This window comes from Ochlerotatus camptorhynchus, unplaced genomic scaffold (genome assembly GCF_037179485.1).
Source record: "Ochlerotatus camptorhynchus isolate MF236.1 unplaced genomic scaffold, CSIRO-AGI_Acam_v1.1 ptg000550l, whole genome shotgun sequence".
Lineage (NCBI taxonomy): Eukaryota > Metazoa > Arthropoda > Insecta > Diptera > Culicidae > Ochlerotatus > Ochlerotatus camptorhynchus.
In genome coordinates, this window is record NW_027041033.1 from 4,082,323 (window position 1) to 4,106,275 (window position 23,953).

The 23,953-nt window shown below is 43.7% G+C and overlaps 1 protein-coding gene across 4 annotated transcripts in view; it reads right to left on the reverse strand.

Moving 5' to 3' along the window:
• LOC135713311 (histone deacetylase 4-like) overlaps positions 1 to 23,953 on the reverse strand; it is a 259,155-nt gene that overhangs the window by 14,479 nt on the left and 220,723 nt on the right. For all 4 annotated transcript variants that reach the window (XM_065236404.1, XM_065236405.1, XM_065236406.1 and 1 more), the window contains exon 3: positions 22,048 to 22,178. In XM_065236404.1, coding sequence (XP_065092476.1) covers positions 22,048 to 22,178 — 131 coding nt within the window. The remainder of the gene's footprint in view (positions 1 to 22,047; positions 22,179 to 23,953) is intronic.

The window sequence follows — 23,953 nt, forward strand, 5'->3', positions numbered from 1 at the left end:
AGCTTCTTCGGAGGTCGTCCCGAATTCCTCATTTCGATCTCCCTGGGAAGCTTCATGGATGTCGTCTAAACATACTGGTCTTCCGGAACTGCATTCAGGAAAGGTAATTTCGTTGGTTGTTCCGAAGCGTCTACGTGGAAAATTTACACTGATCGGATCTTTCTTTCTCTCATTCTTTCCGTAGTAGCGGAAGTGTCCCGAACCGTTTTTGAAGCCATCCCTGCTCACTGGCTTCGGCAGTTCTTGTTTGTTTGATTTCTTCAGAGGAAATTCACGGAGGGTGTCGTAACTTAGCCACACGGGGTCGTCCCACATCCAAGTACTCGTTTCGAACTCCCAAGTCGGAAGCATCACGGTTTTCGTCCAAACTTACTGATCTTCCAGAACTGCATTCAGGAAAGGTAATTTCGTTGGTAGTTCCGAATCCTCTATGGGGAAAATTTACACTGATCGGATCTTTCTTTCATGCTCTCCGTAGTTGCAGAGGCGTCCCAAACCGACTGTCTTCTTCAGCAATTCTTGTTTTTTTTCGGTTCAAAGGAAATCGAAGGGCGTCCCAACTGAGATATTTTTATTGCTTCTCCGGAGATCGTCCCGAATTCCTCGTCCCACAATAAGCGGGGCTAATCCAGGTAATCGTTTCGAACTCCGAAGTGGGAAACTTCATGGATGTCGTGTAAACTCATTGGTCTTCCAGTGATGCATTCAGCGAAGGTAATGAATCTAGGTTTGTCTGAGACTGACCTTTTCTAAATCTGATCATTCCTGAGCTGTAGCTCGTTTGAGTATCCTTGAGTTCGGTATAACGTCAGTGTGGTACTGACTGAGCCTGACCCTAGTCTTGTCTGAGTTCGACCTTGTCCGTATGTGAATGTGGACTTGCCTGAGTTCGGTCTTGCCTAAGATCGGTTTCGACAGAGTCCGGTTTTGTCTTATATTTTCTTCTTCTTCTTCTTCTTCTTCTTCTTCTTCTTCTTCTTCGCATTTCAAGCTTATTGCGTGTTCTCAACTTACTGTTCTAGATGCATCTCCACAGTTATTAATTGATAGCTTTCGATGTCTGTACCATTTTTGCATTAGTATAATTGTGTGGCAAGTACAGTCATACTCTAGGCCCAAGGAAGCGGAGAAATTCCTAAACCAAACCGGAAATCGACCCAGTGACCTCCAGCATCGTCTTGCTTTGTAGCTGTGCCTTTACCGTCTAAGCTAAGGGAGACTCCTTGTCTTATTTGGCTATGTTTTTTTCTGAGTTCGGTCTTGGCTGAGTCCGGTTTTGTCTTGTTTGATTATGGCTTTGTCTTAGTGTGATCTTGTTTGATTGTGATCCTGCCAGAGACTGGTTTGTCGAAGTCCGGTCGTGTCTGTGTTTGGTTTAATTTGAGCCAGATCTTGTCTTGTTTGACTATGGTTTTGTCTTAGTGTGATCTTGTTTGATTGTGATCCGATTCTGCCAGAGACTGGTTTGTTGAAGTCCGGTCGTGTCTGTCTTTGGTTTAATTTGAGTTGAACCCTGTCTAACTCTGATCTTGGCTAAAACTGGCCTTGCCATGACTGAGTAGGACCAGACTGATTGACCTAATCTTTATAGCAGAGATTTTCAGCCGTAAGGTTCGTCTCTTCTGAGTCTTGGCTTGCCTGAGTTCGGTTTTGTCTAATTTTGTCGGAGTCCGGCCGTGCGTAAGGCTGATATTATCTGAGTCACCTCCTTTGAATCTATTCTAGTTCTAGTCTGAGTCCGATCCTGTGTGAGTTCGGTTTTGGCTGAGTCCGGTTTTGTCTTGTTTGACTATGGTTTTGTCTTAGTGTGGTCTTGTTTGATTGTGTTCCTGCCGAAGACTGGTTTGTCGAAGTCCGGTCGTGTCTGTCTTTGGTTTAATTTGAGTTGGATCTTGTCTAACTCTGATCTTGACTGAAGCTGGTCTTGACTGAGTAGAACCGGACTGATTGAGATTGATTGACGTAATATTTACTGCAGAGATTTTCAGCCGTAAGCTGGTTCGTCTCTTCAGAGTCTGGTTTTGCCTGAGTTCGGTTTTGTCTGAATCCGGTTGTGTCTATGCCTGACTTCTTTTAATGTTTTTGCCTAATTTTGTCGGAGTCCGGCCGTGCGTAAGGCTGCTATTATCTGAGTCACCTCTTTTAAATCTATTCTAGTCTGAGTCCGATCCTGTGTGAGTTCGGTTTTGACTGAGTCCGGTTTTGTCTTATTTGACTATGGTTTTGTCTGAGTTCGGTCTTGACTGAGTCCGGTTTTGTCTTGTTTGACTATGGTTTTGTCTTAGTGTGGTCTTGTTTGATTGTGATCCTGCCGAAGACTGGTTTGTCGAAGTCCGGTCGTGTCTGTGTTTGGTTTAATTTGAGCCGAATCTTGTCTAGCTCTGATCTTGACTGAAACTGGTCTTGACTGAGTAGAACCGGACTGATTGAGATTGATTGACCTAATATTTACGGCAGAGATTTTCAGCCGTAAGGTTCGTCTCTTCTGAGTCTTGTCTTGCCTGAGTTCGGTTTTGTCTGAATCCGGTTATGTCTATGCCTGACTTCTTTTAATCTGTTTTTGTCTAATTTTGTCGGAGTCCGGCCGTGGATAAGGCTGATATTATCTGAGTCACCTCTTTTAAATCTATTCTAGTCTGAGTCCGATCCTGTGTGAGTTCGGTTTTGACTGAGTCCGGTTTTGTCTTATTTGACTATGGTTTTGTCTGAGTTCGGTCTTGGCTGAGTCCAGGTTTGTCTTGTTTGACTATGGTTTTGTCTTAGTGTGGTCTTGTTTCATTGTGATCCTGCCGAAGACTGGTTTGTCGAAGTCCGGTCGTGTCTATCTTTGATTTAATATGAGCCGGACCCTGTCTAACTACGAACTTGGCTGAAACTGGCCTTGTCAACGTCTGGTCATGACTGAGTAGGACCAGACTGATTGAGATTGATTGACTTAATCTTTAAAGCAGAGATTTTCAGTCGTAAACTAGAGTCTGGTCTGAGTTCGGTTTTGTCTGAATCCGGTTCTGTCTGTGCCTGACTTCTTTTAATCTGTTTTTGTCTAATTTTGGCGGAGGCCGGTCGTGCGTGAGGCTGATATTATCTGAGTCACCTCTTTTAAATCTATTCTAGTCTGAGTCCGATCCTGTGTGAGTTCGGTTTCGACTGAGTCCGGTTTTATCTTATTTGACTAAGGTTTTGTCTGAGTTCGGTCTTGACTGAGTCCGGTTTTGTCTTGTTTGACTATGGTTTTGTCTTAGTGTGGTCTTGTTTGATTGTGATCCTGCCGAAGACTGGTTTGTCGAAGTCCGGTCGTGTCTGTGTTTGGTTTAATTTGATCCGAATCTTGTCTAGCTCTGATCTTGACTGAAACTGGTCTTGACTGAGTAGAACCGGACTGATTGAGATTGATTGACCTAATATTTACGGCAGAGATTTTCAGCCGTAAGGTTCGTCTCTTCTGAGTCTTGTCTTGCCTGAGTTCGGTTTTGTCTGAATCCGGTTATGTCTATGCCTGACTTCTTTTAATCTGTTTTTGTCTAATTTTGTCGGAGTCCGGCCGTGGATAAGGCTGATATTATCTGAGTCACCTCTTTTAAATCTATTCTAGTCTGAGTCCGATCCTGTGTGAGTTCGGTTTTGACTGAGTCCGGTTTTGTCTTATTTGACTATGGTTTTGTCTGAGTTCGGTCTTGGCTGAGTCCAGGTTTGTCTTGTTTGACTATGGTTTTGTCTTAGTGTGGTCTTGTTTGATTGTGATCCTGCCGAAGACTGGTTTGTCGAAGTCCGGTCGTGTCTGTGTTTGGTTTAATTTGAACCGGATCTTGTCTACCTCTGGTCTTGACTGAAACTGGTCTTGACTGAGTAGAACCAGACTGATTGAGATTGATTGACCTAATCTTTATTGCAGAGATTTTCAGCCGTAAGCTGGTTCGTCTCTTCAGAGTCTGGTCTTGCCTGAGGTCGGTTTTGTCTGAATCCGGTTATGTCTATGCCTGACTTCTTTTAATCTGTTTTTGTCTAATTTTGTCGGAGTCCGGCCGTGCGTAAGGCTGATATTATCTGAGTCACCTCCTTTAAATCTATTCTAGTTCTAGTCTGAGTTCGATCCTGTGTGAGTTCGGTTTTGACTGAGTCCGGTTTTGTCTTATTTGACTAAGGTTTTGTCTGAGTTCGGTCTTGGCTGAGTCCGGTTTTGTCTTGTTTGACTATGGTTTTGTCTTAGTGTAGTCTTGTTTGATTGTGATCCTGCCGAAGACTGGTTTGTCGAAGTCTGGTCGTGTCTGTCTTTGGTTTAATTTGAGTTGAATCTTGTCTAACTCTGATCTTGACTGAAACTGGTCTTGACTGAGTAGAACCGGACTGATTGAGATTGATTGACCTAATATTTACTGCAGAGATTTTCAGCCGTAAGGTTAGTCTCTTCAGAGTCTGGTCTTGCCTGAGTTCGGTTTTGTCTGAATCCGGTTATGTCTATGCCTGACTTCTTTTAATCTGTTTTTGCCTAATTTTGTCGGAGTCCGGCCGTGCGTGAGGCTGATATTATTTGAGTCACCTCTTTTAAATCTATTCTAGTCTGAGTCCGATCCTGTGTGAGTTCGGTTTTGACTGAGTCCGGTTATGTCTTATTTGACTAAGGTTTTATCTGAGTTCGGTCTTGGCTGAGTCCGGTTTTGTATAGTTTGACTATGGTTTTGCCTTAGTGTGGTCTTGTTTGATTGTGATCCTGCCGAAGACTGGTTTGTCGGAGTCCGGTCGTGTCTGTGTTCGGTTTAATTTGAACCGGATCTTGTTTAGCTCTGATCATGACTGAAACTATTCTTGACTGAGTAGGACCGGACTAATTGAGATTGATTGACCTAATCTTTATTGCAGAGATTTTCAGCCGTAAGCTGGTTCGTCTCTTCAGAGTCTGGTCTTGCCTGAGTTCGGTTTTGTCTGAATCCGGTTATGTCTATGCCTGACTTCTTTTAATCTGTTTTTGTCTAATTTTGTCGGAGTCCGGCCGTGCGTAAGGCTGATATTATCTGAGTCACCTCCTTTAAATCTATTCTAGTTCTAGTCTGAGTTCGATCCTGTGTGAGTTCGGTTTTGACTGAGTCCGGTTTTATCTTATTTGACTAAGGTTTTGTCGTAGTTCGGTCTTGGCTGAGTTCGGTTTTGTCTTGTTTGACTATGGTGTTGTCTTAGTGTGGTCTTGTTTGATTGTGATTCTGCCGAAGACTGGTTTGTCGAAGTCCGGTCGTGTCTGTCTTTGGTTTAATTTGAGTCGGACCCTGTCTAACTACGATCTTGGCTGAAACTGGCCTTGTCAACGTCTGGTCATGACTGAGTAGGACCAGACTGATTGAGATTGATTGACTTAATCTTTATAGCAGAGATTTTCAGTCATAAGCTAGTCTCTTCTGAGTCTGGTCTGAGTTCGGTTTTGTCTGAATCCGGTTCTGTCTGTGCCTGAGTTCTTTTAATCTGTTTTTGTCTAATTTTATCGGAGTCTGGTCGTGTATGAGTCCGGTTTTATTTGAATCTGGTTTTGTAAGTGTCTGTGGCCTTTTCTAAATCTGGTCTTGTGTGAGTGCGATCTTGTCTGGCTGAATCTTGCATAAGATCTGAGTCCGATCTTATCTGATTTTCATATTACCCGAGGCCGGTAGTCTTTAGGTTCGAATTAGTGTCAGTACGGTTCTAGCGGATTCTGGTCACGTCTGTGTCTGGTCGTTCGTAAATCTATTGTTTTTCAGTGTCCAGTCTTGTCTGATTCCGGATTTGTTCGACAAGGTTAGAAACAAGAAAGGCCAGAAAAAACAGACTCAGAAAATGTCAGGCTGAAATAAGATCAGATTTAGAAAAAGCCAGAGTTTCACAAATCCAGACCAAGACAAAACTGGACTCAAACAAAACCGGACTCAAACAAAACCTTACTCAGACAATACCAGACTCAGGGAAGACCAGACTCACGCCCTACGAGGCTCAGTCAAGACTAGACTTAGAAAAGTCCAGAAGTAGACAAATCAGGTTCAGACATATCCGAATTCAGACAACCCAAGTAACAATTTTGGTTTTATGAAAGTTCTGTAGACCATGATTTAGACTTGTAGAATGCTATAAAACCGTGATAAAACCTGCAATGTTGCTTGGGAAGATCGCATTCAAAAATATGAACCAGTTGAAAATCTTTGTTACAATGATAAATCAATCAAGAAGACAAGCCCATACTTAGACAAAACCTGACTCAGACAAGATCCCCGGCCGAATTTTAGAAAAAAATGTGAATTATTGCCCATTGTTTTTTTTTTCTGAAACTCCAAAAACCGAGTATCTTCTGAAGACCTAGAATCTGTCCTTAAAAAAGAACCAAAACTCAAAAATGCCTTCGACATTTTCGTTTACTTCTTTAGAATAAACTCCCACAATCACTAAAGAGTAGGCATTGGTTGTCAGGATAGGTTCATTTGTTTACATCATGGCACCCGATCTTATCATGTTGGATACATTAGTTGTGATGAGAAAGTTTTTTAGATTTTCCAATTTATCCGGAAGTTCAGATCTCGAAGTTCTACAAAATTGTCCAGTCTTGCCTAGATCTCCGGAACGCGACATCCGTTTTCCATTCGCCCCGTAAACCAGCTCGTTCACAGTTCAGGGTCCCCCGGCTAGGTGATTCATGCATTTTTCCGCAAACTCTATGTCGTCGTCCGAGCAGCAGCAGCAGCAGCAAGAGAATACTCGGAAATTTCCCTGAATAATCACGCAAATTATATTTATCTCAAACGCGTCCCAACCGATGTTCTACGGGGGTATATTTGGCGCCCCTCCTGATGGTCTGCAATATTAGAACAGTAATTATCACCTACAGGCTAGGCTAGAGCGAGCAAACACGGATCTCGTTCTCGGTGGTCTCGCAGAGAAAGGTGGTGGGTGGGTGGTCATCTAACCGGGCATCAAATCAAATATCAAATAAATACAATCATAAACACTCACACACCAGCACACGCGAGTGTGAGAGAGAGACAGAGGATGTGTTTATCTTCCCTCCCTCTTGCGCAAGACACGGCAGGCACACTCGATGGGGATGGTCTAAAAATAGAAAATGTAAACAGTAGGCGAGATCCACCACCGTATCCCGCGACGACGCGAAGCGAGAGCAGATAGTAACCGCTGACAGCAAGCGGGGATTCTTTCTGTGATGCTCACAAAAGCATTTACGGGCAGCGCAATTTTTCAAGTGTTTTGTGTACATTTAAACTGCGGGCTAGTAAGCGTAGGCCTGGAGGGGAAGGAAGATCGGGATGATGTAAACAGCCATCGTCCACTTGTCCAAAGTTTACATATTCAAGGGGGAGGGTACTCAGGGAACGATGCGCACCGATTTGCGTCGTTTTCGGAGCGGAAAAGTGTTGAAAAATTCTCGGAAATGAAGTTCATTAACTGTCCAAGGACAGTTTCTGTCAAAAGCGTTCTTCTGGCTAGGAGTCTATTACCATAATAAACGGGAACCATAAGATTGAATTTACCAAAAATGGTTTATTTTTTTACGTTTGCGTTAAAAATTAAAACCTTGTTTTATTTTTCTTCGAACGGTATGTTGTAAATCCTGAGAACTTCGAGATTAGGGCGAAATTGCTTTTGTAAACAAACATTTCATTTGACGATTTCACGCGAATTAAAGCTCTATCTCAAAAACTAACAACACATACAAGTAGATGAATGGTTCCTCTATCATTTGGTATACTGCCGATACTCGCATAATTGTCCCATATTTGCTTGATTTCCTATTCATATGGGACAGTTATGCTTTTATGGGCAGTATAGTTTGTTCACAAGATTGTTCTTTTATTCGCGAGAAATCAGCGATTGACATGTTTGTTTACAAAAGCAATTACGCCCAAATCTCCGGAAATAATGGGTTAATGAGAACCAGGTTTGACAGATAGTAGATAGCAGCTGTCAATAAATGATTGGACGGTAAGATTTGATAGAAAATAAAAGCGTCTGATCCTAGGTCTAATCTGGTTAAGGTACTATAGCAACGAATGATGTGTTATTATATGGTCCAGGTAACGCCTTCTTTAGGATATCCGCAGCCTGAAGTTTGGAGGCCACATGTTCCAGATTAATCGTCTTCATCTCCACTTGCTCCACAAATACCAAATGGTGCCTGATGTCAATCCCCTTTATTCTGCGCCGCGAGTGAGGTGAGGTGACTCGCTGTCACTAGTGAGGTGACTCTCTATTTGATTTGCACGGAGAGTCATCTCACTCGCGGTGACTTTTGTCACCTCACTAGTGACAGCGAGTCACCTCACCTCACTCGCGGCGCAGAATAAGGGGGAATGTGTTTCGTTCTCACCGAATAGCCTATCTCTTTTCAGCAAGACAGATTGAGCTCCTGCTGTCACACTTGATAGGGATTCCAGCTCACAAACAATCCTCTTCACCAGACAGCTTCTTGAGTGGCCATTGAAAGTAGCTTGCCTCCTGGAACACCATGAATTTGCACCGCCACTCTGAAGAAATATATAACCGCTGACCGATCGTCTCGTCTCGGGATCGTTCCCCCCAATCGGCGTCACTATATCCGGAAAACGTCGAATCTGCATCCCTCCCGTACGTCAGCTTGCACTGAATTGCACCTGGAGGTATCGTAGAATACGTTTTGCTACTATCCAGTGTGCAAGCCCTGGATCACTGCAGAATGAACTGACCACACTTACAGAATGACTGATGTCCGGCCTTGTACACTGCGCGCTGAACTGAAGACCTCCAATCAGCTCGCGAACTGGAATCTGCTTCATTCTATCTCTCTCCCCTTCATTTCGAGGGCTCATTGACTTCAGCAGGCGCTGGTTCGCGTCCAACGGGGTCGAAACCGGATTGCAATCGTTGATATTGAACTTTTCGAGTAACTCTCAGTCCCATAATGTGCTTGGCTTGTCCTAAGTCCTTCATCTGGAATTCAGCACACAACTGATGCTTCACGTCATCGACCAAACTTTGATCATTCGAGAACAGGAGGAAGACGTCGACGTAGATTTCCACGATAATAATCCTACCATTGACCTCCTTGTGGTCCACACACACACACGTATCAAACTTCGAACGCTTCAGCTCCATTTGTTTGAGTTTCTGGTCCAGCTTGACATGCCACACCCTGCTTACCTGCTTAAGCCCGTAAAGAGCTTCCTTCAATCTGCAGACCTTCCTCGGTGCATTTTGGTTCCGGAATCTCTCAAGCTGCTCCATGAATAGCTCCTCATCGTCCAGATCGCCTTCCAGAAACGCAGTCACAGCATGCATCTGGTAAACAATGAGATCCAATTGCCCGACCTGCGCCAGAAGGTGTCGAATTGTGGCGTAGCGAACAACAGGAGCGTAGGTTTCGCTGTAGTCCACTCCTTTCCCTTTATCACAAGTCTCGCCTTGTAACGCTCGACGGTGCCGTCCGTATTGGTCTTAATCTTAAAGACCCATTTGTTCTAAGGTGCTATTCGTCCCTTTGGAAGATCCACAATACACCATGTCTCGATAGCACACAACGCACGGTACTCAGACTCCATTGCCTCAATCCATCAGCACTTCCTGCAGTGTATCAGTGTCCTTGGTCACCTGTGCAATACATTCCGGCGAGAGATGGTTGCTGCTATTGATGGTACAAATCAACATGGGCCCTCATGTTGCATTTCAACAGCTACTTCCTTCGAGTGTGACGGGAGCGCAGTGCTGTTCAAACTCCCGAACTGCAGAATGTGTCTTTCATGGCTGCGTTGATTCTGTGAAATAGTAAATTCTTGAGGTAAGATACTGTACGTAACTGTAAACTCAGCATGCTTGCCCGGAAAACGGCGCTCCCTCTCGCTGCACCCCATCGTAGAACTTTGAACAAATTGCGAGCGGAGCGCAAGCGGGTGCTGTGGGTTCAGTGGCTCTGCTAGATCACTACCCAACATACTGTCCGCCACTGACACTGAATCTCGAGAAGTTGGTTGCTCTTCAGGTTGTACATTCGGTATGCCTTGGAACACTCCGAATAACCAATCAGAATGCATGATACTGACTTGGGGTCCCACTTCTTCCGCTTTACCTTGGGTACATACGCCATAGCTCTCGCTCCGAAGACACGTAAGTTCTATAAATCCGGTTTCCTTCCCGAAAACTTCTCGAAATGGGTTTTTAGAATACCCTTCGTTGGTGAACGATTGATTAGGTAGACAGCTGTCGATGCTGCATCTGCCGAAAACACTTGTCTAGCTTGCCGTCGAACATGAGACACCTGGTTCGGTCTTGGATCGTTCGATTCATGCGTTCAGCCAGTCCGTTTTGCTCCGGATTGTAAGGCACTGTTGTCTCGTGACGAATGCAGTACTCTTTGAGAAACTCCTCGAAATGCTTTCCAATATACTCTTTGCCGTTATCAGTTCACAGGCACTTCAACTTCTTTCCAGTCTGGGTTTCCTTGAACGCACCAAACGGATGCTTCTTGGACTTCAGGAAGTAGACAAAGGTCATTCTACTCGCATCGTCGATGAAGGTAACGATATACTTGCTTCCACCAATTGAAGATTTCTCCACACAGTTACGAATGAATCAGCTCAAGAACAGCGACTTTTGATGCTTTCCTTCGACACAGAAAACACAGGGTGACATCGTTCCATTCGAGATCTCCATTCGCGTAACCATGCCAGGTAACCACTTCACACTGTCTACATTTAAATGGCCCAATCGCCGATTCCATAGCTCCAGATTAATGGCTGGACGTGCCAAATACGCACTCGGTTGATCAACTTGGTTCAGCCGATAAAGACCGTTCATCTCACGACCCATGGCAATGACTTCTTCCGTTGACTCTGATTTGATCACAAACAACGCTCTCGTGAAATTCACGCAAAACCTTTCTTGCAAATGCGACTCACAGATAGAAGATTCACTGCGAGTTCTGGAACACAAAAAACATCTGCCACATCGATGGACTGTGACACTTTCTTTGCGCCAACAAGAGCACTCTCGTCCCTACACATATGATCTCCAGCTCCAGGCTTCGTACACTCCAGCAGTGCCTTCTTTTTACCGTTCCGAGAACCCTTCTCGGTCTTGAAACTCGTCGACTTCTGTGGACATTCCAACGCGTAATGACCAAGCTTCTCACACTTCCCAAGCAAAATTGCAAGTTTTATTGTGGTTTTATAGCAGTCTACAAGTCCAAATCATGGTCTACAGAACCCTCATAAAACCAAAAATGGTTACTTGGGTTAAAACACCTTATATTGGACTTGTCCTTTCCCGATCGTCACATCCTGGAGTATTTTCGATTTGACCCAATATGCCGTCCACTTGACTCCTGATGCGTCCATTCCCATGACCATGGGTTCACATGGGTTTGGCAAACCCATCATAAGGATCAACGACATCCACTCGTTGTCAATCGGAAATCCAATCTCCTGCAGCTTCTAGCTTGTGGTCAAAACTCCTCCACAGTTGAACAATACTCCAGTTTCAATCTCATCAGTTTTCGCAGTAGGCTAATCTTTCTATACTTTCCGCTGTCCTGGAAGGCCGTCCAGAAACATGTCCAAGCTTCCTTGGCAGTTCTCGCGTTCTGTACCAGACTGTAATTGTACCCATTCGATACTAAGGCAAATCGTCGCTAAGGCACGGTCTGGCAGGTCATCACTGATCTGAATACCTTCAGGAGAATTACCGGCTCGCCAGGTTCCCTCCTTGATCATCACCATCGGCATACTGAACGCCAACGTCGCATAGTTCTCACGGCTTCTCAGCTTCTCCAAGGATTGGTGGGACACGCTGCTGAATGGAACTGTCTGCTCGCCGTCTCTTGCTTGCTGGTTCACTCCAGAACCCCCTTCCTTCGGGTCAACAGAACCGGTGACTTTAGCAGAAACGTTTGCTGATGGTCCATTTTCGTCTGATCAGGTTAAGGTACTTTCTTTCTTTTATTTTCTGGACAGAACGTTCAGGGAGCTTGACGAAGTGGTCCATTGAGAAAAATCCACCGGAGTTTTCGTTGACAGCATCCACCAAATTTGCTCCGTCGACAACGTCTGAAAATTCCACCGGAATCTACCGGATCTTTTGTCAGCAGCATTCACCGAAATCAACTGGAAGCTCCGTAAGAAAAATCCACCGGAACTTCCGTTGGCAGCATCGAAAATCTCCACCGAAATGGAATGGAATCTCCCCTTCGTTCGTCGACGTCAGAAAACTCCACCAGAACCTACCGGATCTTTCGTTGGCAGCATCCGCAATCTCTACCGGGATCGACCTGAAACCTTCTCCGTCGAGAATTCAGAAAAATCCACCGGAACTTCTGTTGGCAGCATCGAAAGCGGCTCGAATCTCCTTCTATGCGGGAACGTTTGCAATCAAAACATTCGTGACTTGTGTTGCGCGCAGCGTTGCCAGATTGATTTCAAGCTTGTCGGTATCAAATGTTTTAAAAAATCGGTATTTATCAGGACTACGTCCGTGATTTCTATATACTGTAAACTTTGTGAAAACCAAAAATGGAACAAGTAACAAAATTATGAAAGATTTTGAACGTTAATAACTCAGCTGCCCCTGGACCAATTTCAATAATATTATCACCAATGGTTCAGAAATATTTCTACTCATCTGTTAAATTTAAGACCTTATAATTTTTCAAAATGCCGCTATTTAAATTTTGCTATGATAGTTAAAATGATCACCGATTGCCTGCGAAAAACGATTTCCCTAACACAGATTTCAAAGTTGAATTCCAACCGGTCTCACCAAACGGTGTTTATTCAATCACCGCGTGGTTAGTGTTGGTGCCTTCCAATATACAACGAAAGGCTCCCCGCAAGCAGCTAGCTATCAAGGCTGCCCTCAATCGCTGATCGGATTCAGTTCCAATCACCGTGTGTGGTGGTGTCCGGTCGTCGACATTAGCAGCAGCAGTGCATTTTCCAGTACACAACGAAAGGCTGCCTGCATCCACATGAGCATCCATAGAAGGAAGAAGAAGCCACAACGCTATTGATCGGAATCAGTAGCTCTTCGTGAGTCACTGTGGGTCATCTATGCCAAGCGCGTCACCCTCATTCCAAACAACATACAGCTCACCAGTCTCATCTGTGTTTAACACCCTTATTGAAAATTGCACGAATGTGCAACTGTTGCTATGATAATAAAAATGATCATCGATTGCCCGCGAAATGAGATTTCCCTAACACAGATTTCAAAGTTGAATTCCAACCGGTCTCACCACCGCGTGGTGAGTGGTGGTGTTCTTCAGTACACAATGGAAGACTGCCTGCAAGCAGCATGCTGCAGCCCACATGAGCGTCCATTCACCGAAGAAGGAGGAAGAAGCCGCACCGCTATTGATCGGAATCAGTAGCTCTTCGTGAGTCGCTGTGGGCCATCTATGTCAAGCGCGTCATACTAAAGAGTATAAATAGAGAGAACCCGGCTCAAATTTCTATTCCAAACACAAAACACAAGCTCCTGCTGCAGTTAACAAATAAGATTTATTATATAAGACCACGTAGTCCTACGTCACCATTGCGTACAACCCCATAGGGCTGTCCCTTGTAGTTTTTGATGAAATTACAAACTTTTGGATTAGGAACGGAAAATTTACTTCGCTGGATACATTCCGGATAATGTTTGAAATAGCTTCTGACGGATACCAAAAAATCTTCCAGAGAGAGAGAGCGAATGAAGCAGCTATTCTGGAGGGAGTTTGAAAGTTCTATGAATTTCGGACAAACATCCGGGAACTTCCAAGAAAAATATTGAAAAACTTCTGGCGAATATTTAAAGAATCTTCCGGGAAAAAAATCGGATGTCATATCCAGAAAATTTACGGAGATCGGAAGGGAATCCAGAAGTAGCCATTTCCAGGGGAAGACAGGAGTAGATCGGAGAAGCGTTCCAATAAAAGTTGGAGAAAACCTCCGGAGAATGATTTGTGGAGAAATTTCCAGGAAGAGGATGATGAAAGAAACTTCTGGGAGGATTCGATTGATAAATCCGGTAGAAGTTTAATGGAACTTCCTGGAGAAGACAGAAGAAGCTTCTGGAGGAAGTCAGAAGCCACAGGACTTACAGAACAGTTGAATGAAAGTTGGTAAACACATCCGGATGAAAGAGTTTTCTGGGGAATGTGTGCACAATGTTTCCTGCAGTTCCTCTCCTGATCTAATGATCCAGCAATTTTACTGACATTCAAAAACATCTCGGAAGACACCGCAATGTCCCTGATGTTTTCGGAAATTCCCAGAGATTTCAGAACTCCTTTAAAGTTTCAGCAATTTCGTTTAAAATAATTGATCTATCCTGATGTTCTCAGAGCTTCCCTACAGTTCTCTCAATTATCCTAAAACAAATGGAACTGTCCTGAAATCCATTCAGGAAGTTAATACATGAACATTTTAATGTTCACTGAATAAACATATTTCTCGCATCCCAGGGATCACCCGGATGGGCCTTCATCTATTTCTCAATTCCTGGGTGGCCAAAAATGACGAGGAAATGAAAACATTAGCCGAAAGCATAAGACATGTTTATAGATTAAGATTTGTTTGACAATTTTGAGGCTCAAAAAAATGAGCTACGGTAAAGAACTAGTTCGGCATAAGCGCCCATTTCCGTGATTTCGTCGTGAACGAATCAATTATACGTTGGGTACGACAATTTAGTCCAAAAGCTAAAAAACAGTCATCAATTTTTCTCACAAACAAAAGAAGCCCTCCTAGCTAATCAATTTTGTCAGCATTGGTCCGTATGCCAAAGTGATTCCAATGACGCGTCAATGTGTTTGAACGGAATTTCAATCAAGAAGCAGGCCTAGATTTTTATCAATTTTTCAACAATTCAGTGCCAACATTTCAAAGGGGCGTAATTGCATTTGTAAACAATGGCTTTAGCCGTCGATTTCTCGCGAACTAAAGCTCACTCATGAAAAATAATGACACCAGTAGGTACAGGAATGTTTCCTCTACCAGCTTGCATTGTTATTTAGGAGGGGTAAGATTTCATTCGCGAGAAATTTACGGCTAAAGTCATTGTTTACAAAAGCAATTACGCCTGAAATGTTGGCACTGAATTTATGGCTGTTTATCAAATCTACACGCTATTTCAAAACTACCAAAATTTGGGTAGAAACCACCCAGATCGGTCAAAACTGAACCTACCCAAAAATGGACAACATCGACATGAATTCGATCGACTTTGTTCATTTGTCAACTTGTCACTCCCAACATAGTTTACCCATTTTTGGGTAGGTTCAGTTTTGATCGATCTGGGTAGATTCTACCCAAATTTTGGTAGTTTTGAAATAACGTGTAAGGTAAATAAATTTAGAAGTCATCTTTGATAAAATCATTCCAAATTTTGGTCAAACCCGTTCGAAAAAGTGAGGTGAAGTGCGAGTTGTGCTTAGTATGACGGAAATTAGATCTTAACCCAATTAACCACTTCATTCGAGCAGCTAAAATGACGTTTATTACCACTCGTACTTTGAAATATAACATTATTTTGAGATTTTTTCTTCTAGAACCTCGAGAAAAGTAGCCAACATATGAGCGTTTCATAAAAAAATAGAAATTAGTTGGTCCAGTTTTGTGAAATCGCTGGTAGAAAGTCACGCAAAAACTGCTTGACAAAGTGGTCAATTAAAAAAAAAAAAATAAAATAAAGTCTCTTTCTCAGTAGTTTCCTCTGATAGCTCAGCGTCGGCAGGCAACAATAATTTTGATTACAAAAAATAAGCGGTATAAATCGGTATAAAATCTCAAAATTCGGTATTTTAGTTCGAATCGGTACATCTGGCAACACTGGTTGCGCGCGCGCATTGAATTTGACAGCATAGAACACTGAACAAAAAAGTTACCTAAGGTGATACTCTAAGGAAGCCTTAGCGTGAAACTTTAAAGGCACAAATGTCAGCTTCCACAAGACATACAAATTTGAAATTGCTACTCCTTGTTTGCTGTGCTACTACAAACAGAGAGTAGCAATTTCAAATTTGTATGTTTTTTGGAAGCTGACATTTGTGCCTTTGAAGTTTCACGCTAAGGCTTCCTTAGAGTATCAACTTAAACCGAATCAGTTAGGCGGGATTAGAAAGTCAGGGGAAACATGTCAGAAGGGTCTAACTCGAAACGTAAACAATGACTTGGATCGTCTGTTTCTTACGAATGACAACACACCCACTCAAACTAACCAAACCATCTGACAGAGAAACATTTGTTCTATGAGCTAGTATAGTCAGATTCCGTGGGTGTGTGGTCATTCAAGAGAAATCGACGTTCAAAGTCATTGTTTACGTTAAGAGTTATACCCTTCTGACATGTTTCCCCTGAAATATTGGAAAGTATTGGAAAACGTTAGCTATTACAACCAGGACACTGGCAACCCCATATCAATCCTATACGTTTGACAGTAGGCAAGATCACGGGCCTTATTTAAATACGGCCCGCCTGACGTATACATGAAGGAAAGGGACGCAAAATCGTGTTGTAAGCAGAAAGACAAGAGAAGATGAAAGCATCAAAAACATGACCGCCAGCCAGGCCCCTGATTACAACGTCTTGCCCATCGAGGGAGCTTGTTTACAAGGTGTTAGAATTAGAAACTAAAGACAGCAATTTTTCAATGCCGTCTTTCACATTGTTATTGATTCGTGTAAAATTAGCACTAGTGAATGTCTTCAGGACTTAAAGCTTTAATCCTGATCATTTTTAGTGCACAAAAGCATAACGATACCAGCAAAACCTAAATCACACGGTCAATGAGATCAACCCAAATTTGAGATCAGTTTACTCATGATCGCCAAAAGTGCAGGAAGCCTGGGATTGCCTCAACTTTTCCCGTGGAAAATCTCAAAAATCTGTCGGAAAATGAGGAAATTTTACCAATCGCTGAGTTCCTGAACTTTTTGCGATTTATCAGTAAACTAAATTCAAATTTGGGTTGATCTCATTGACCGTGTAGGTTCATGTAGACAAACTCCCAGAACTGTCAAAACTGAGTTGATGACGTCATCATGCGCAGTTACCATTCTACACTGAAACAAAGTTGCGTTGTTCACGATCTTTAACTTTCCGTTAAATTCAATGAATTCTTCTTCGTCTTCATCGCATTTCAAGCGTATTGCTTATCGTATATTAGCTTATTGCGTGCTCTCAACTAACTGTTCTAGATGCACTTCCACAGTTATCAATTGAGAGCTTTCGATGCCTGTACCATTTTTGCATTAGTATAATTGGGTGGCAAGTACAATCATACAATCTATGCCCACGCAAGTCGGGAAATTTTCCAACTCGAAAAATTCCTAGACCAGACCGGGAATCGAACACAGCCACCTCCAGCATGGTCTTGCTTTGCAGTTGCACCTTTACCGACTGAGCAATGGGGAAGCTCCTTGTTTTCATGAGCTCCGCAAAAATTGGCACCAACGCCCAATGCGATGGCAAATTTGTTTTGCTTTGTTCATCTCTATTTGCGGAATGGGCCTATTTGCTAAGTGTAGGTGTCAGAGTCTGGCACATCCGGTACTTTTTGTAACGGGAAGCCGGAAAACCCACCGACCGACAGCGCTTGACAGCGGCTGCTGGACACGAGCGAGAAAAGTCGCTTGCAATTTTCGCGCGGCTCTTTGTGTAGAGTTGTGCGGTATAAAAGGTGGGCGAGATGACTTCACTATTTTTTTATTTTTATGAATGAAAGGTAACTGAAACATTCACACACAAACACACGCACGCGCGGATCGAAATTTGTTGTGAATGAAATTTTCCACTGCGCAGGAGGGAACTTTTTTTTTCTTTGGCTCACATTTGCGCACAGGCTTGTTGGCTGTAAATAGGCGTCTATTTAGGTTTGCATCAAGCACGTAGTAGGCGCGTGTTTGATGAATTTTGGTACAAAAATAAAAATGCGATCGGTTTCGCTTTTACCTGCACTTCACTTCGGCGTAGGACGAAATTCGTACCCCAAAAACTATCCAGGGTGTAAAATCGGGTGTTTGTATATTGACAAACAAATTATGTTGGGCTGTCAATGACTCGCGACTTAAAGGAAGGTCCAGGTGTTTTTTTATTATGCTGAGAGATTTTTTTTTATGGAAGTCTCCGAAGTTCCGTGAGTTTTCCAAACGGTACTCTGAAAGCTTTTGAATCTCCAGTAACCTCTTAAAACTCCAGAGAACTTCAAAATCTGCCGAAACTTCGGAAAATTCATATGCTTTCAATATTTTTAGAATTTGAAAAATTAACGGAACTTCGGAGACTTCCAATGTTCCAGAAAAGATCTTTCACCTGGAGCTTGCTTTAAGTCTCAAAACTATCCCAGAACTAGTGAGCATTTCCAGGCCAGATAGCAAATAAAATTTTAATTTCAGACTCGATCTTCTCCGATTTACTTGAAGCTTTGCAATGGTCAATAATTCACAATTTGGTTAAAATTGCGATCTCGAAAAAAAGACTTCTCAACAAATTGCGCGCCACTTTTCAAAAGGTCTTAAGTAACAAATGTAAACAAATCGAGTGAAGCGATACAAACTATTGCTCTTCTATCATTGTATGTGATACAAAAACACACATCCAAATTTGGAGGAAATGGCAGAGTTTGATTCACGGCGTACGTGGTACCTTCCGCTTGGCGTGGTACAGAATCCAAACAAACCTGGAAAAGTGCGCGTTATTTGGGATGCGGCAGTTTGACTCGATGCATGCTACTCAAAAGGCCTGATCTGCTGACTCCGCAGCTATATGTTATCTTTATGTTTCGGGAACGCGAGATAGCGTTTTCCGGAGACTTCCAGGAAATGTTCCTACAAGTCGGAATCAGGAAGAAGGATCGAAGTGCGCTGTTATTCGTCTTCCGTAACTCGCCGAGTGAACCGATGGTGACCATGGCTTCCGACGTCGCCATTTTTGGTGCAACTTGTTCTTCTGCGCAGTCACAGTACGTGAAGAACTTCAACGCGACGGAGAATGAACGAGACTACCCAGGAGCAGCGGCAGCGATCAAGCGATAGTCGACACGGAAGCAGAGGCCGTCGAACCAGCGCTGGAAGAGGCGACAGTCCACCGGAAAGCAGGATTCCATATACGCAACCGGGAGTCGAATCGATCTTCGGTCCTGGAAGCCATCGGTTAATTGAGTCCAGCTACGGTGAAAACTCTTTCGATGAACAGCCAGAGCGGTTTCGACCGGGTGCTAGGAATATCGTGGCTGCCGAGTGAAGTTTTATTCTGCTCCACGATCACCCTACAAGAGGACATGGAGAGTAAGACCGCACCAACTCAAAAAGGGCGATGCTGAGCTTCGTGATGAAGATCTACGATCTTTTGGGACTTGTTGGCTCACAAGTAGTCCAAGGGAAGATTCTGCTGCAAGACGTCTGGAGAGCGAAGGTAGATTGGGACGAACAGATGTCTGAGGACCTATTTGCGCGATTGAAACTGTGGCTGCAGGGTCTGAAGGAGCTCAAAAATGTCCGAATTCCTCGTAGTTACTTCTCGGGGTACGATCCAGCCTGCTACGACGACCTGGAGCTCTACATATTCGTGGACGGGAGTGAGCAAGCGTATTCATCTGCAGCCTACTTCCGCGTACGAGATCGTGGACAGATACGCTGTACGCTTGTTGCGTCCAACACCATGGTAGCTCCACTACAGCTGACATCCGTGCCTTGACTGGAGTTGCAGGCGGCCGTGATCGGTGCCCGTCTTCGCAAAACCATTGTGGATGGTCACTCGGTACAGATCAAACGAACCTTCTTTTGGAGCGACTCAACCACCGTAGTTTCGTGGATCAAGTCGGATAGCCGGCGATATCGACCGTACGTGGCGTTCAGAGTCAACGAGATCCTGAGCCTGTCGGAGATCGAGGAGTGACGTTGGTTGGGAACCAAAATCAACGTTGCTGATGAAGCCACAACGAGGGGCAAAGACCCGAACTGCAAGCCTGATAGCCGATGGATGCGTGGACCTGCATTTCTGTAGAAGCTGCGACCGGCATACGTTTACAATCACTTTTTGTCGGCTCCGATCATCGATGTGGCACAGTTTTCCAAATTCGAGCGCCTATTGCGAAGCGTGTCGTATGCTCACCGGTTCAGTGAGAAGCTTCTCAGACGAATCAGAGACGAAACTACGGATATCAGCAGCGAAGATTTGCAGAATGCGGAGAGGAGCCTTTGGCGGCTCGCGCAGTCTGATGGCTATCCAGATGAGGTGGCTACGATGAACCGGAACGACAGGCGAGCCCTTAGCCAGAGCAGTCCACTACCGAATTTTCCACCAATGCTGGACGAACACGGAATTGCGGCCGCAAATTGCGTAGAACGAGATACCAAGTTCCCGATAATACTGCCAAAGAAACACCCGGCAACTAACCTGTTGCTGGACTGGTGCCATCGGAAAGTCCGGCACGCCAACAATGAAACGGTCGTGAATGAAGTTCGTCGGAAGTTTAACATTACTCATACACCTGAGAACAGAGATCCGATGCGTGGTGAGACACTGTCCAAGGTGCCGGGTATACAAAGCTACTCCGGCAATTCCGAAGATGAGCCAGCTGCCAGAATTTCGTATAACACCTTTCATTCGACCATTCACATTTGTAGGCATAGACTACTGCGAGCCTTATCTAGTGAAAGTCGGTCGTAGTTCCGTGAAGCGCTGGGTAGCGATCTTTACGTGCCTAACAGAGGTAGGGCACACCCTCTCTATCGACTCGTGCAAGAAAGCAGTTCGACGATTTGTCGCACGCAGAGGGTGCACCGCGAGAAGTGTACAGTGACAACGGCACGAATTTCATAGGCGCTTGAGGACGAATCGCGAGATAACAACCGTTGCTTGGGTTGCACATTCACGGACACAAACACCGAATGGAAATTCAATCCACCGGCAGCTCCACATATGGGGCGATGTTGGGAACGGATGGTTCGATCCGTGAAGGCGGCACTCGGTACACTACCCTCATCACGAAAGCTGGACGACACATGGTTAATTCGCGGCCGTTGACGTTTCTACCACTAGACAGCGAGGAGCAGGAATCGTTAACTCTGAAGAGTAGCTGGGAGCTGATTCAGAACAGGTTGGACTCGTTCTGGAGACGTTGGATCGTTGAATATCTTCCAGTGATATCTCGACGATCGAAGTGGTTCAGTGACGTTGCACCAATCAGAGAATAGCGGACATGACGAAGCGGAAATAGGCGGTCGTGGTGATGCGGATAGCGGCGGACGCAGTCACGCAGCTAGTCGCGTAAATGGTGCCGTCGAACCAGTGTTCTTACGACACGAAGGGGAGGATGTTGCGACAAAGTTGGGCAACAATTTTTTTAGAGTGTATATTTTTTTTCAAATAGTATCATCAATTATCTGCAATATTGCCCAAGACACCAAACCGATCGAGCAAACAGTTTTCGAGTAAAAATTTTCTGAAGATAAGCTTGATATTTTTCTATATGCCCTTTTCAAAAATAAGGCTGGATACAAAATGGCGATATGAAGATTCAGAATGGCACTGTCGGCTATAAGGAACGTTTCTACAAATTTTCAAATAAATCTTAAAATACAAAAATAAGCCGATTTGCGAATTCGCAGGGAATTGCTCATTGGTCTATTTGAAAAGTGACGCGAGAAATCATAACTCGAAACCAAGGGGGAGGACGGCTTTGAAGCCTCTGAGTAACTAACTACCTTAAACTCGAATTATTGTCAAGAAATAAATAAGACCTTTTTCAAAAATCCACTAGCAATGAGAGAAAGATTTGCTCACAGAGCAAGAGAGTTTCTCAGAGTAACTCTAGATTGCTCTAATTTTTTCACTGTCCCCACCTCTATAAGTGCCAATAGACAGAGATTCGGAAAAAAATTTCTGGAAAAACCTGGAACAACAAGAGGCAAATTCACCCATCGCTGAGTTCCTGTACTTTTTGCGATGAGTAAAGTGAACTCAAATTTGGCTTACCGCGCCACAGTCACGAGTTCAAATCTCATCCCCGGATAAGTTACAAATGACCGAAGGCAGCGTTAAACCGACTATGAAAATCAGATGAAAAATTTCTGCTTACCTCCAAAATCTGTTGGTTGATGTCGGTCGGTCCAGCCGTTTGTTGTGATGTGGAGGGCGTGTCCAGCGCAATACCGGTATTGGGTACAACCAGCACCCGCTCGCGTCCCATTGTGGAGTCGCGTGCCATTTCTGAAAATTGAGAATGGAAAAAAGATTGTTAATTGAGTTCAAACTGTGTAGCGTGTTTAATGTTGTTAAACGTCAAAACTGACTGTGACTGTCAGTGTGATAGTGAATTTCCACTTAAATTTGACAGTTCGAAAATAAATTCAAATGTTATAAAATTCCAGTTGTTGACCGGCGATTTTCGAGAAGGTGTTTTTCAGTGAGTCACCCTATTTTTACACTATCCAAAATCTTTATTCATAATTAATGTCCACATACACATGTAGATGGCGTGTCACCGAATCCTTAAAAAAAACATTCAAATTTCCCAACCATATGACCGCGAGAACACCTCCCATCTGTTTTCGTTCCCACCGCGCCACCACCGACCAAAATAATCACTGGTGCCGCGCACCAAGGTTCACTAACCTTCCTGTTTTCCACCGCTCCCGCGAAGCAATCGAAACGACTAAAACTAAACAATTCAAACTTTTAAGGAGACACTTGTCTCGTTTGCACGCAGTAAGCCACGCATTTACGACGCCCATGACGACAAACAAGTGCACACCAATTTCCATTTCCCCCTTTTTTCCTCGCTTTTAATACTAACAACTGACATTGCACGCTGCCACTTTGGGTTTACTCGCCGCGGAATTTTCCCATGGGGCTAAATTTAGAAGGGTCCCGCTGTAGTTTGACGGACGGGTATGTATGTAGTAGGCGCATTCCAGAGGCAGTGTTGTCGTTGTTGTTGTTGTTGTTACTGGCTGAGGAGACGAAACCGGGGAATGGAATTTTTACGATTCGAATCAAACCAAGTATTGTTGTGAACGTTGTTTTCCATTAGAGTGTCATTTATTGGATGTTTACCAGGATGTTTTAGGCAAGTGTCTTAATTAGTTCCATTATCTTAACAGAATTAACAGATTTTAGGGAGGGTTGTTGACAAACAATACCAACCTAAAGTGTCAAATTTCAAACGAATGAAAATGAGGTTAAAACAGTTCGACGTGACGTCATCTATTTATTATTACAAAAATGCTATCCTGCCCTAGAAAGGGGAAACGTGACACGAATGACGACAGGAAATGGATGCGACCTATTTTTAACCAATCCCTCTATTTACAGCAGGAAAATCCGGAAACGGGTTCAGTCATGCGTCACTCGGATTATGTTTTTTGCAAGGCTCTGCGTTTGTGTACGTTGTGAAGCAGCAGAAAAACGGAAGCCTAGTGTGTATTTAGTTGAAATCCTACAAGTTTCCTTGTAACCCTTCGCCTATCCCTATCGGTACTGCAAAACGGGGTGAACTGAGACGGAATTTTTTCCTGTTCTAATAAGAGTCCTAGGGGAAATGGATGTAATGTCGGCCTAAATGGCCCTAATTTGGGCCCATACATAAATTCAGTAATCGACTAAATTTTCAATGGCGACCAAAAATATTCATTAGTACCATCTCAATGACCAAATTTAATTGTAAAATTGTCCTCGATTTTTCTCATATTCGAGCCGAGGAAAATTGTACTCACAAAAGTCGTGGAGAAGCCAAAGAGAAATTGAGAAATGTTCAGAGGAACATCAGACAAGTTCAAGTTACTTCATTAAACTCTGAGAAACTGGAAACGTAAAATAAGTTTAGGAAACCTCAGAAGAGTTCAGGAGTCCTGAGAGCAGCTCAGAAATCTTCAAAGAAGTTTAAGAGACATCACAAATGATTTTAGAACTTCAGATAAGTTCAGGGAGTGAGTCTATTCTCAGAATCTTTCAGAAACTATCCAATCTTATCAACTTCTTCATGC